We start from the raw sequence: 14,115 nt of genomic DNA on the forward strand, positions 1-14,115 counted from the left end.
GCAGTGGTGACAGCTCACTTGAGAAGTCTAGGATTCCAAGTGTTTCCCTATCTCGACGACTGGCTCCTCACTGCCACCTCCAAGCATCTACTGATTCGAGCGCTGATGGCCACAGTAACTTTGGGTCTCTCGCTGGGAATCACTTTCAATTGGAAATAATCTGTGCTGCGGCCATCTCAGCGTATCACCTTTATAGGCGCAGAGTTAGACACAAAAAGGATGCGGGCATTTTTGCCACCAAAAAGAATTCAGGTTCTACAGTCACAGGTTCTAATTTTGTTACCCAAATCTTGAGTTCCTGCCAGTCAGATTCTTCAGTTATTGGGCACGATGGCTGCAACTATCTTCTTAGTACCATTAGCCAGGCTGCACATGCGGGTGCTGCAATGGCTATTATCAGTTCAATGGTCGTACCAAGAACTTCCCATGAACCACCTGGTTCTGATTACGGACAGTTGTCGTCGGGACCTCCATTGGTGGCTATGTCGGTCCAACCTGGACCGGGGGCGTCCTTTCGCCCTTCAGCCCCCTGTTGCCACAGTGACCACGGATGCCTCCCAGATAGAGTGGGGGGGGGTCATTATCTGGACAGGTCTGTCCAAGGCACTTGGCAGGATTGCGAAGCGCACCTTCACATCAATATCCTGGAAATGAGAGCGGTGCTTCTGGTTTTACAAGCACTTCATCTTGCTCTCCCCCAAGGTACTATTGCAATTCAATCCGACAACATGTCGGTAGTTTGGCACATAAACAAGCAGGGCAGAACCAGGTCCTACCCCCTTTGCAGGGAGGCCATGAGAGTATGGCGCTGGGCCATAGCCTCTCGACGTTTCTTAGTAGCCACGCACATTCCGGGAAAAGCCAATGTGATTGCAGACAGGCTCAGCAGGACTCTCCTGTTGCCCCACGAGTGGTCCCTCAACAACAGAGTGGCTGTGCAGATCTTCGCCAAATGGGGTCTCCCTTGTTGCGACTTGTTCGCCAGCCCCAACAATGCGAAGTGCAGAGAGTTCTTCACTCTGACTCCCTCTCAGGGGCAGTCTCCCAGGGACGCTCTAGCCCACAATTGGCCCCCGGGTCTGCTTTATGTCTTCCCCCCAATTCCCCTTCTCCCGAGGGTGATTCAGAAGGCTCTTCATGTCGGGTGCCACATGATTTTGGTCACCCCACATTGGCCCCATCAGGTTTGGTTCCCATTCCTTCAGAAGTATGCGGTACAGGGTCCCTGGATTCTGGACCCAGTGCCGGACCTGTTGTCTCATCAGTTGGGACACTCTCATCCGTCCCTCCGTTCGTTGCGACTGGCTGCTTGATTACTCCACTTCCATCCTTAGTTAGAGATCTCTCTCTTTCTTCAGAAGTGATGCACATCTTGTCCTCTTCCCACAAGCCGTCCACCGTTAAGCTGTATTCCAGCAAATGGAAAAGGTTTGTTTGTTGGGCCCAGCAGCGAGGCATTGATCCTTTTACGGCCCCAGTTCCGCAGGTCTTGGAATTTCTGGCTTCATTGTTTCATTCAGGCTCTTCAGTCTCCACAATTAAAGTTCAACTGGCGGCTATATCTAATTTTCATGTTGCTATAGAGCCTTCATTAATGGCTAACAGACTTTGCAAGTCCTTTCTTAAGGGAGCCTGGCTCCTCAGGCCTCCTATGGCTCATCCTGTGCCCCCTTGGGACTTAAATTTGGTTCTGGCCTCTTTAACTGCCTGTCCCTTTGAGCCGGCAGCCTCATGTGATATAAAATTTCTGTCATGGAAAACTGCCTTTCTAGTGGCAATAACTTCTGCTAAGCGGGTTTCAGAGCTTCAGGCTCTCTGTTCTTCCCCGCCTTATCTGATTTTTCACAAAGACAGAGTTTCCCTTAGATTGAATCCATCCTTTTTGCCTAAGGTAGCATCCCCTTTATGCTTTCAGCAATAATTGGAGCTCCCAGTTTTCTTTCCAAATTTCTCTAATAGAGCAGAATATACCTTCCACCAGTTGGATGTTCACAGGCAACTGCGTTTTTACTTAGATAGGACCACTCAGACACGAAAATCTGACCAACTGTTTGTGTCCTTTTTGGAGAATAGGTTAGGTCTACCAGTTGCCAAAACCACCTTTGCCAAAAGGATTATTGTTTGCATCTCTTTCATTTATTCCCAGTCAGGCAGAGAGGTGCCTTTCCCACTCAAAGCTCATTCTACCAGGGCTATGGCCACCTCTGTAGCTTTTCACTCCAAAGTTTCAATAGATGATATTTGTGCGGCTGCTACTTGGTCTTCTCCGCACACCTTCATTTCTCATTACAAGGTTGATGTGGCTTCCCGAGGCAGAGCTTCATTTGGTTCCGCAGTTCTCAGGAGTGTGTTCCAGTGAGCCACCCGGGGTTTTAGGTGCTAGGGACACTGTCCCATCAGTTATGAATGTATGCGAGATAGGATCCCATTACATCTTTTAGTTATGTACTTTTACCATAACTTCAGATGTATGGGATCCATCTCGCCTACATTCATACATACCCACCCTCCTTCCCCCTACCTTTTGGATTTGGAGGAAATATTGATCTTGCTAAGCTCTCCTCTGGAAGGGCTCTAGTTGGTTACAGTTATTGGTATGTGTTTCTGTACCTGTATGCATGTATGAAAGCGAACAAACAAGATCTGGGAAAGCAGGCGTGGTGCATTCTGGGATAAGGGGTAGCCCAGCCAATGAGAGACTTCGTTCTAGTGCATAGTGGCCGAGTCGGAGCCGACGGATCGGCTCCGAACCCATCAGTTATGAATGTAGGCGAGATGAATCCCATACATCTGAAGTTATGGTAAGTACATAACTAAAAGTTAAAGAAAGTGTCTTTAAAAGAATAATATTTTCTTGCTGGCTACTGTTGGGTTCCTGTTTCGGTTTTTGGATTGTTTGTTTCTTTTGCCTAGAACACAAATGGAATGTTATGGTGAGTGCATAACTTTTTTCCCTTCCAAGATCCACATGGAGACACTTCAGCCAGGGTCAAGGGCGGGATACTGTAATGGAAAATGGCGTCCCCATGTCAGAGATGGTCTGCACAACCAGGAATCTAGAGATACTTTCTCTGACATATCCTACCAGTGCTTCTGAAAGGAGGCCAAACTGTCCATCTCTGGAGGCAATAATTGGTCATCTATCCCTGCACCAGAGAGCCTGACTAGAAATCGCCAAAGATTCATGGGTGTCGAGGATAATGTACAGAGGATATACAATACCCATTTCCCATCAACCCCACTAATGTCAGACAACATCTCCGATGTTCCACCCAATCAGAGGAAAACAGTAGCACTAGAAATGCAAAAGCTCTTAGAAAAAAAGAGTCATCCAAGAGGTGCACCCAGACCAGAAAGAGTCCAGAACTTACTCAAGATTCTTTTTAGCACCAAAGAAAACAAGGGGCTGGAGACCACTTTTGGATCTCAGCTGTCTAAATCAGTCAGTTAAATAGACAAAGTTCCAGATGGTCACAGCGCAGTCCATTCTGTTTTTTCTGCACAAGGATGACTGGATGTGCTTGATAGATTTTCAGGATGCAGACTTTCATATCAAAATGATCAGACATTGCAGAAGATACCTACACTTCTGGCTGAGAGCCAGTCATTACCAATTCAGAGCTCTTCCCTTTGGCCTCACCACAGCCCCCCAGGGTGTTTAGCAAGGGATTGGCAGTAGTGCAGGTCACTTGAGACTACAGGGATTCTGGGTGTTTCCATGTCTAGACAACTGGCAAATAAGCGCATTGACCAGGCATCAGCTGATTCTGGCTCAAGATTATGTACTCCAGTTATGCTCCCATCTGGGTATTTCAGTCAGTTACAAAAAATCTCACCTAGAACCATCACAGATATTGGAATTCATCGGTGCCTTGCACAATATGATCACTCAAACAGCAACTCTTCCCCTGTCAAGAGTTCAGACTATTCAGTTCCAGGTCAGAAAGATCACTCAAAACTCTTCTGTCTCAGCTCAACTGATCCTTCAAGCTTTGGGATCCATGTCAGCGGCAGTCATCCTGGTATCTTTGTCAAGGTACCATATGAGAATTTTTCAGTGGACATTGGCAACCTAGTGGTGCATTCTTTGCCATCTCTTGTCCATCCATGCATCCATTCATCCATCCACAACCCTGTTTCGAATTTTTGCACATGGGTTTGGGGTGTCACTTCAAGAGTAATAATCATCTAGAGCCTGGGTTTACACCACCAGGTGGTTAGCCAGTCAGATCAAAATAACTCAGGCATGCAAAAACTATCTCCTGTGGTGGATACACTTGGGTCAAGTACAAGAAGGTTATCCCTTTGTTCTTCACCAATCCAAAGCCATAATAACGTATGCCTTCCAGATTGGGGGGGGGGGCAGTTCTTGGGAAAGACGGTCCAAGGCACATGGTCCCCCAAAGAGGCCAACTGTCATGTCACTATCCTGGAAATGAGAGTGGTCCTCCTAGCATTGCAGGCCTTCTAAGACACTCTCCCCACTTGGACTTTTGCGACCCCGACAGACAATATGTCAGTAGTCTGGTACATCAACAAACAAGGGAGAGCCAAATCTTACTCCCTCTGTTGAGAAGTTATGACAGTGTGGCAGTGGACAATCTCGTCCAGTCAATTTCTGATAGCAACACACATTCTGAAGAAATCCATCATGATTGCAGACAAGTTAAGCAGGTCCATTTTAATGCCTCATGAGTGGTGGCTCAATATGAAGATTGTGGAAAGGATTTTCCTTGATGGGGACAACCATGCTGTGATCTGTTTGCATCTCCCATCAAGTGCAGCAGGTTCTTTGCTCTTATCCCCCCACCAGGGGAGTCACCAAGGGATGCTCTACTTCATAACTGGCCCCCGGTCTCCTTTATGCCCATCCCCCATTACCTCTAATCTCCAAATTTCTTCAGACTGCATGTCAGTTGAAGAGCACAGTTATCCTTATTACCCCTTACTGGCCTCATCTACTTCATCCCTCCATAGTTTCTGTATACAACTCCAGACCTACTGTCTCAACTGACAGACATGAGTCATTCAGACATTCCAAGACTAAAACTGACTGCATGGTTTCTCCACTTCTTTTGATTGCTAAACAGCCCAGACTCTCCTTCTCTCTCCATCACATTCTCCTGTCATCTCACAAAGCTTCTACTAGAAAACTTTACAGAAGTAAATGGAAGAGATTTGCCATTTAGGTGCAAAAGAAGGATCTAGATCCCTTTTCGACACCAGTCCCTAAAGTTTTTGAATTTTTAGCTACAATTTTCAGTGAAAGTGCTAGCTCTTCTAGTGTAAAAGTACAACTAGCTGCCATTTCCAGTTTTCATATAGGTGTAAATAACTCATCTTTAGTATTTTACAGACTTTGTAAAATCTTTCTAAGGGGAACTTTGCAACTTAGACCCCCATTAAAAGATCCTACTTCACCTTGGGATTTGAACATTGTTTTACAAACCTTAACACAATCAGTTTGAACCATCAGCTAAGTGTGATCTAAAATTCTTGACCTGGAAAGCTATCTTTTTAGTGGCCATTACTTATGCTAGAAGAGTATCATTATTACAGGCCCTGTCATCCAGACCTTTTTATTTGATTTTTCATAAGTATAGAGTATCCTTACAGACCAATCCTGCCTTTCTGCCTAAGGTGGTGTCAGAATTCAATGTTAATCAGGTTATCAACCTTCCAGATTGCTTTCCAAATTTCTAAAATAAGGGAGAGCATATGTTACACCTTTTAGACGTTCACTAGCAATTACATTTTTTATCTACATAGAAGCAACATTTTAGGATATCAGAACAATTATTTGTTTCCTTTTCAGACTCAAAATTAGGCAAGCCATTTTCTAAAGTGACTTTAGCCAGATTAACTGCATTGCTTTTTTTATGATCAATTTGACTTGTCTTTGCCAAAACCACCAAAAGCACATTCTTCAGCATTTTTATGGATGATATTTGCACAGCAGCAACTTGGGCTAATCCTCATACTTTTATTGCTCATTACAAGTTAGATCTGGTTTCTAGGGGAAGAGCAGCTTTTGGCTCGACAGTGTTCAAGAACATCCTTCCTTAGAGACCTCCCAGGATTTGGGTAGCTGGGCAGTCTGCACCAACAGTTGAGGAATGAATAAAAATTACATCATCAGATAAAGAAGTTATGTACTCACCATAATAATTGCATCCGTATTGTCCATTTTCATTCTTCCTCAGTTTCCCTCCCCTTCACCCCTCTCTTGATTGACTTTTGGAAGGATATTAAGATGCTGGAGGAATTACTGTTCCTTTGTGTGAGTCCAAGATGCAGTTAATTTATTATTTTCTAACACTTTCTGGTTTCAGAGGCTGCAAACAAGATCTGAGGGATGTTAGATCACTAAGGCATTATGGCATAAGGGAGAAGCTCAAGAGTTTCATTGTTCCACAAGCTGGAAAAAGTGACTAAGTTGGATCCAAGGGTGTGATCCAAACCCCCAACAAATGAGGAAGAATGAAAATGGACAACACAGATGGAGCGTTATGGTAAGTACCCAAGTTCTTTTTATAATTACCATAACAAAGCTATTCCAGGAAGGGCCTTGGCTTCATTTATGTTTTTTTTGGAAAGGGTTGGATTCTAGAAGTATTCTAGAAGCTGCTACTTGGTCCTCTGTACATATTTCTGGAAGGAAGTATAAGGTTGATTTCTTCTCTAGGTCAAGATCAAGTTTTGCTAGGACCATTCTCCAGCGGCTCCTGGACTGTTCTCATTCCACCTTCCAAATGTAGTCAACTAACATAATCTTCCCATAAGGACTACTGCAGCAGTGATCAATATGATGAGCATAGTACAGTTGTGTAAGTTAAATTTAGCGTAACAGTAGACGATCGAATGATCACTGCAGTAGCTGCTGCCTTCCTCCATCCCCTTGTTTTTGGTGTGTTTTTTATGCCAGGGTGTGGACATTTATTTATTTATTTTTTTGTGTTCCTATCACTGGCCTTTCAGGGCTGAACCTTTCTCTCTCTCTCTCTCTCTCTGCTGCCAGGAAAGCTCTGAAAGGCTTTGCTGTCAAACTTGTCTTTGTCAGCTCAGATTGAACTACCTGACAGTTTGGACACGTGGAAGGTGCCCTGAAGCTTTGGAAGATGGCCGGTGTTATATCTTTGGCAGGATATAATGCATATTGCTAAGGCTACAGCAGCAGTGATCATTCGAACATCTACTGTTATGGTAAACTTAACTTACACAACTGTACTTTGACAAAACATCAGAAAACCACCTTAATCCAGTAGAATGTGGTATGATAGTAAATAACGTAATCGTGTACACAGGGACAAGAAATCATCCTTTGTCATATATTACATTAAATAAATTCCTCAGAAAATGCTAGAGATCCTTTTAAGATGCATTCCTGATAAGAACATTTTTTTTAATGTTGTGCTAATATACAAGGCAGACAGTTCAGTCTTTGATACCCCAGCTGCTACTATAAGTTTCAAAGCAGAATTATTGGATCTTTGTGCATTTTGGGGAAACTAAACAAAGCAGGGATGTAGAAAAGATTTTATAGCATAGAACTTTGGTACGGCAATACAGGCTGATTGCTACTAGTTGACCAACAACCATGTGTCAATCTCTAGTGTATTACAGTTGCATTCTGCAAAGTTATAGGAACGTTAAAATGATCAGCTAATTGTGTACTTGTATTTTAAATTGAATTTTATCATATAATAAAGCAATAATCCATGACTGTACATGGGTATATCAGGATTTACCCATGGTTGGTGTAGTTTGATCACAAGGTCAAAGCCTGAGTGATTAAACAAAGCCAGCCATGGGTAAATTCTGATATAGCCACAAACAGGAGTAGATTATTGCTTTTATACAATAACATTATTAAAAAAAAGAAATTAGTTACTTTTCTTAAATAATGTGATTGTATAAGGGGATTTGTGTAATAATAAGACTTTGACACTAATATGAGTTATGGCATCAACTCTTTTGCTCTGCGGGTTATCATTGGGATCCTCAGGACTGAAGCTGTGAAAGGTGGAACTTTTGAGGATATTTTTTAGTGTCCTTGATTTTTAAGAAAAAAAAAACATGATTGACTCCTTGTGTCAGAGAAAGTAGAGGCACTACAAAAACTTATGTGAGCCTTTAAAAATGCCACCGCAAATTTGTCTTGGATGTAATCAAAATAAGCAGGGTAGGACTTTGTCTTGGTGTATAAGATTTCAGAAATGAAGGCTTCAAATCTATTATGATGGATGCTTCTTTGTCTGGTCCAAAATCTTGGCAGTACAGATAAAAACTTGTGATTTTTCAAAAAGTCAGGCAAGGGAGAGAATGCCTTTTCAACTATTTTGACAGGCTCTTTTTTAAATAGAGACTTCATAGTTTTGGAAGCTATTTCATATGCTGGAGAGGAAATTCAGACAGCTAAATGCATCTTTGTTGCTGTTTCACCTTAGTACAGGTATGAATGAAGCAGTGAAGATATGGAGAGAGTTCCATAGTAAATTATGGGACAGCAAGAAGGAATTTAGCAGTCTGGGAATCTTAATGCCAACAGCCTCAGTCTGTAAGTTGAGCTTGGCCATTCCTACCACTTTAGTACATTTTCCAGGAAGTTTTAAAATAAATAGCCCATGTCTGATACACAGGCTCTGATAACTAAAAAAGCTGACAGGATGTCAGATAGCTGCAATTAGATGGTAAGGATAAGACAGTTCACAGGCAGTTTGCTCAAGTGTTTAAGGCTCCATGCTATTACGTGGTATGTCATCTACCAGTACTGCAGAATTTAAGTTCCTAAGCCTCTATTTGGCTACTATACAACTCTTAGCAAGTCACTTAAGAAGACATTGCTCCCACTTTGTGGATGAAATGTCTCCTCGTGGATCAGTCCAGTACCATTTATATCAAAAAATGTATTTATCCTGCTATTGTTTCTTTATCTTCATCTAATCTGTATTGGAAAACTTTTGATAATGTTTAAAGGCTACTAGAAATACATATGTGAAAAAGTACATATATAACGAATTTGAGATACAGATGAGTAACAAGTTTAGTAGTCAGCGAGTTCAGCAGATCCTCAACACACATTCTTTGGTGTATTTCTGATTAGAATCTTGGAACTTGTAATATAGTGCTGGGGTCTAGTTAATTACTTAAAATACAAATTTGATTTGTAAAATCTGGCATAAATTAACTATATCGTCTGCTTCTAAAATAGGTTTTCCTTTTTTGTTTTTTCTTCATCTTAGCTATTTTGGATATTCCAGTCTACAAGAGTCGGATTCAGACCTTGCATGTTTTATTCAGTCTCTATGCAGAGTTCAAAAACTCACAGGTAAGTTTATTTCAAACAGTATAGCAGTGATATCATGAACAAGACCAGGAGAAGTTTTGTTTTGCCATTTAGGCACATACAAGAAAAGACTTTCTTTTTGAGTGGACAAAAGAGACTGCATGTAGCTAGCTCCTTTTCTGTTCAACTTTCCTATTCCTTAAGGAATGATATTGTTGCACTCTGAATTGATACACTGGTATACAGCACACATCTTTCCTTCCCATTGCATCCTAACTTCTTAGCTTACCTTTTGCAGTTGGTTGAATGATGTAATGAACTTGCTCCAGCCCATTGTTTGTGAGGAGAACGGAATCTATCTGTATGTAAAAAAAAAAAATTCCTGAAGCAAGCCAGAAGAGATCTATCTAGACATAACAGTACAATATGTATTTTTGCTACACATTACAGGAACTTGCGCGGCGGTAGAGTTGTTACCTCCCATTCGATTCTCGGCTGGGCTTCGGGGTGCCTTCTGTGTGGAGTCTGCATGTCCTCCCTGCGGTTGGGTAGCATTCGAAAGACATGCGTGCGTAAATGGGCGTGCCTTCGTTGAAGGTTGGACATCGAGCTGGCACCTCGGCGTTTTGTAAAAATCTACTGCCAATCATTAGCGGACCGGAGTTCCACTGTGGCGACCCCTTACCGGAAAAAGCCGAAAGACAAACAACAACAACAATCGAACTAGATTATAGGTACTGATGAATAGTCCAGGTGGAACTGATGTTTGCCTTAAGACATACTATTATCTGTTTGAAATATGTGCTATTTCTAATGTAAACCTGTTCATTGTTTAATGTGTATGGAAATACTTGCATTTGTAGTACTCCTTTCTGGCCTTCCTTAACATAGTGTATGTGAATGCAGGGCAACTTATTTGTGGTTTATCTCTCATTTGCAATATGTGTGTACCCTCATTAAGAGACATAACCTCTCTTCTTGCCATTCTGCATCCATCAATCTCTCTTGGTTAAAAAGAGTTTGTAACCACTACATTCTGATCAAGTTTCAAATGTCCACTGGAGCCTGTTATCCTCATGTTTACTTCGTAAACCACTTGCTCTTTGAGTATTTTTGTAGGCCCAAAAATGCAGTCTTCTAGAGTGTGTAACAGGGCTGCCTCCTTATAATGTGCCTACAGAAGAACATGGTGCCAAGTACAGGCAAGCTTTAGGAAAAATAAATTCTAGAAAATATGTAATTAGCTTGCATTGACAGCAGTTACCATGAAATAATAAGTCTACCTAAAAGGACTGCATGCATCTCTGGACTATTGTGGATAACCATGCTATGTTCTTCGTGCATCACTGTTGCAGTCCTGACAGTTGGGATTTCCTGCTGTGAAAGCCCTCGGCTGGCCCAACTACCAGAGAAACTTATTTCACCTCCCAGGCTGGCAGATGCCATAACGGATGTCAGTACGCTCAGTTATAAAGGGAGCCAGCCACCATCATCACTTTAGTCTTTTCTTGCCACCAGAACCCCTCCAGAGCCCAAAGCAGATTTCAAGTGCTTCGGTCGGTCCGCACCAGAGAGACATTGTCGTCGGAAAGATAAGTACCCCATTGGCAAACTCCTTTCTTTCTTCTTTGACTTATGTCAGATAAAGTTAATAATTCTCTCCTCTGTGGTAAACAGTTTCCACACAGAGACTCCCATTTGCTTTATGTAACTTGCTTAGGCCCAGACCATGACGTGGATTACTGTGGGTAACCATGCTATCTACTGACCAATACGTATGGCACTATCCGTATGTGTGACTAAAGTTGCACTTCAGAGGATGGTACAACCATATTAATCTACATTTGGGGTACTAGGCAGGGAGGAAAACAGTAAATTGTCTCCCTAAAACAAGAAAGGAAAGATGTCAGAGAAGATACTTATGCATGAACTTCATTGTCAGGTGGTTTCATTTCTCCAAGTCTTTTGGGTTTCTAATACCATGACAGTAATGGACCCCATTCTTAAGTGAGGGTACAATTAGAGGTAAAAAAATCAGCACGGTTTCAGACTTTGATGTTCGCTTGGAGCGCTTTTATCAGCACCTGCAATGTACCCAGAATTGCCTCTTTCTGCAGTTCATATGGGGTTACGTGCATTGGTAGCAAATTTAAGCTGTTGTCTTTCAGCTTTTCCCGGTTAGGGGTTGCCACAGCGGAACTCCGGTCTGCTAATGATTGGCAGTAGATTTTCATGAATGCCGAGGTGCCAGCTCGACGTCCAACCTTCAACGAAGACATGCCCATTTACGCATGTCTTTCGAACTCCCACCCAACCGCGGGAAGGACATGCAGACTCCACACAGAAGGCACTCCCCGCACTCCAGCCAAGAATCAAACGGGAGCACCTCTTGCTGTGAGGCAACAATGCTACCGCTGCACCACCATGGAAAGTATTATTTTAAATTCATTTTATTATTTCTGTTGCTCCTACTGCTATTGGAGCTGCCTAGGTATCCTTCTTCCACATTGCCCTCATTTCTGCTTGCAAGTCCTGGTATTTTATGACTTTGTTTCTCTTCATACAGAAGCTGCCGTAATCGCCGAGTACAACACTTTCAATGATCAGTGCTACTTTTCTGTTTTTTTCTTGGACTATTTTATCTGACTTTCTGCATCTATTTTTTGAAATTTTGACAATGGATGATTCCATGTGATATAAACTTCGTCATTCTTAACAATGCTTTATGGTTCATTTTTCCAATACTTCTCAGGTACTTCTATATTGTAGTGTTTGTATGATCCTCCAGTGTAATGGTCTTGTCATGTTATTGTGTCTTTCAGTGTACAGATCCTCAGTCATGAGTGTATCACATCCAACAACAGAATGTGCAACTGCTTCCAGTTCTATTTCCCATAACCTACATTTGTCTGTTTCTCCCACTTTTTCAATGGATTTTATAAACCACCTTGTACTTAGCCCACTGTCTTGGGTCACCATTATTAGCCTTTCATCTTTTGGTTTCAGGTTACCTCTTCTTAACCATTCTTTCATTCGATCCTGGTCAACATGGGGTTGTTCCAGACATTTTCTATACTTGCCACTATATTTGTGGATTTTCCAATTTTGTTTCCTTCTCTTCTGGTCCTTTCCCTTGTATATTTTTGGCACTTTGTTTTTATCTAATTTTATATAGTTGTAAATTGATTTGTTCCCTCTTTGTTTCAAAATGCTTCTTCTAAACTAAGCAAACATGTCATCTTAGATCTCTTCTCTTCATGTTGTAGAATTTTCACTATGTTTGGATCTGATGAGGTCAGCAAAGATATATGGAGTTCCACAATTGGAGACCTATAGTTGTAGTCACTCTCGAGGAGGTTAATACCACTTTCAGAGCGAGGGATATATAATCTTGGTACGGACTGTTTTTATGTATAATTTGGTATGCATGAAGCAGTTTTTTCTCATGTCAAATAGATCCAATACTTTTTGGGGCCAGTCAGTCACACCAAAGCAGTAAGTTAGGACAGGTAAAGCAAATTGATTTATATATTGAACTTTATTCCTAGATGTCAGTGCTGCTTTCAGTATTAGGTTTAGTCTTCTGAAGTATTCCATACTTAACTTTATTCTCTTAATTTTATTGCTGACCCTTCATCTATTCCCAAATATAAACTCCCTCCTCCTCCTCAAATTCCTTTTTAAGACATTGCTGTCCCCAAGTTGATATTTTCTTGGTACTGCAGCTCTCCCTTTTTAAATGTTGCTGTTATACATTTATTAAGCCCAGATGACATGTTCATTGTCCGTTATCTTATGTTTAATAATATTTCTATAGTTTCATAAGGAAGATTACTGAGTATGATTTGTGAATATGTTTATGTGGACATGAAACAGTAGAGCTCTGAGATTACATTTCCCTAAAAATGAAATATCTGTCTTTCCTGCCACAGGCTGTTTCAAATGTAAAATCACAGTGGTGTTTCCTTCAAGTCATTGCATTACTTTTTTTTTATTCTCTCTCTGTCCCCCATCAAAACAGTGCTAACCACTTACTTGTTCCTCAGCCCCCCCCCCCCAGCCCACTAGTGATTACTTCTGTAACTCTTTCCAGATCATCCCAGACATGTCCTTTCACTGAATGGTCATCCAGATTTCCCAGAGGGTAGGACCTTCTAGCTATTCAGTCATAAGGTAGAGAAGTGAGGACTCAAAGGGAGTGGTGGATGGGTGCTATGAGCCATCATTCTGCAGTAGCTGGTCAGGATCCCTAACAGAGGAATGAGATGCAGGGATGTTCTTGCATATGATGTGTGCTGCTGCATACAATGTGTTGTATGTGTAGTCACTCTCCTTACAGATTTCAGCCTTCAAAGGTCCTTAGTCTCCACCAAAGGTGATGCAGGACACGTCTATATTACAACATTGAAGCTTTAGTTAATCGAATAACTAAAGCTCGATCTTGTAATTTCAACAGCTAAAATTGTCGAACGGCCTTTTCAACCAAGGGAAACACTTCCCTTGGCGAATCAAAAAAAAACTGTACATCTGAAATCAAGTGGGGGGTTGTGTCCCCCACACACCCCCTACCCAAATATACCAACTCCAAGATCACTCCAAATTGGAGAAACAGGCATACTCCACATAACGGCCAAGAGAAGTGTTTCCCTGGGTTAAATCGTCCATTCGATAATTTACGGTTTCAATATTACAAGTTCGAGCTTTACTTATTCGATTAAGTAAAGCTTCGATCTTGTAATATAGAACCTGCAAGACAGCAGTAAATCCACATGCTCCCTTCCCCAAGGCAAGAGTGGTGACCAGCAGCTATTTCAACCCATACCCCTGGT

At 41.9% G+C, this 14,115-nt stretch overlaps 1 protein-coding gene across 4 annotated transcripts in view; it reads left to right on the forward strand.

The window, feature by feature from the left end:
* IFT46 (intraflagellar transport 46) overlaps positions 1–14,115 on the forward strand; it is a 716,375-nt gene that overhangs the window by 644,669 nt on the left and 57,591 nt on the right. For all 4 annotated transcript variants that reach the window (XM_044080916.1, XM_044080913.1, XM_044080915.1 and 1 more), the window contains exon 11: positions 9,243–9,328. In XM_044080916.1, coding sequence (XP_043936851.1) covers positions 9,243–9,328 — 86 coding nt within the window. The remainder of the gene's footprint in view (positions 1–9,242; positions 9,329–14,115) is intronic.

The sequence above is a fragment of the Protopterus annectens genome, chromosome 8.part0, assembly GCF_019279795.1.
Source record: "Protopterus annectens isolate FY-2018-M chromosome 8.part0, PAN1.0, whole genome shotgun sequence".
NCBI classification, from domain to species: Eukaryota; Metazoa; Chordata; order Ceratodontiformes; family Protopteridae; genus Protopterus; species Protopterus annectens.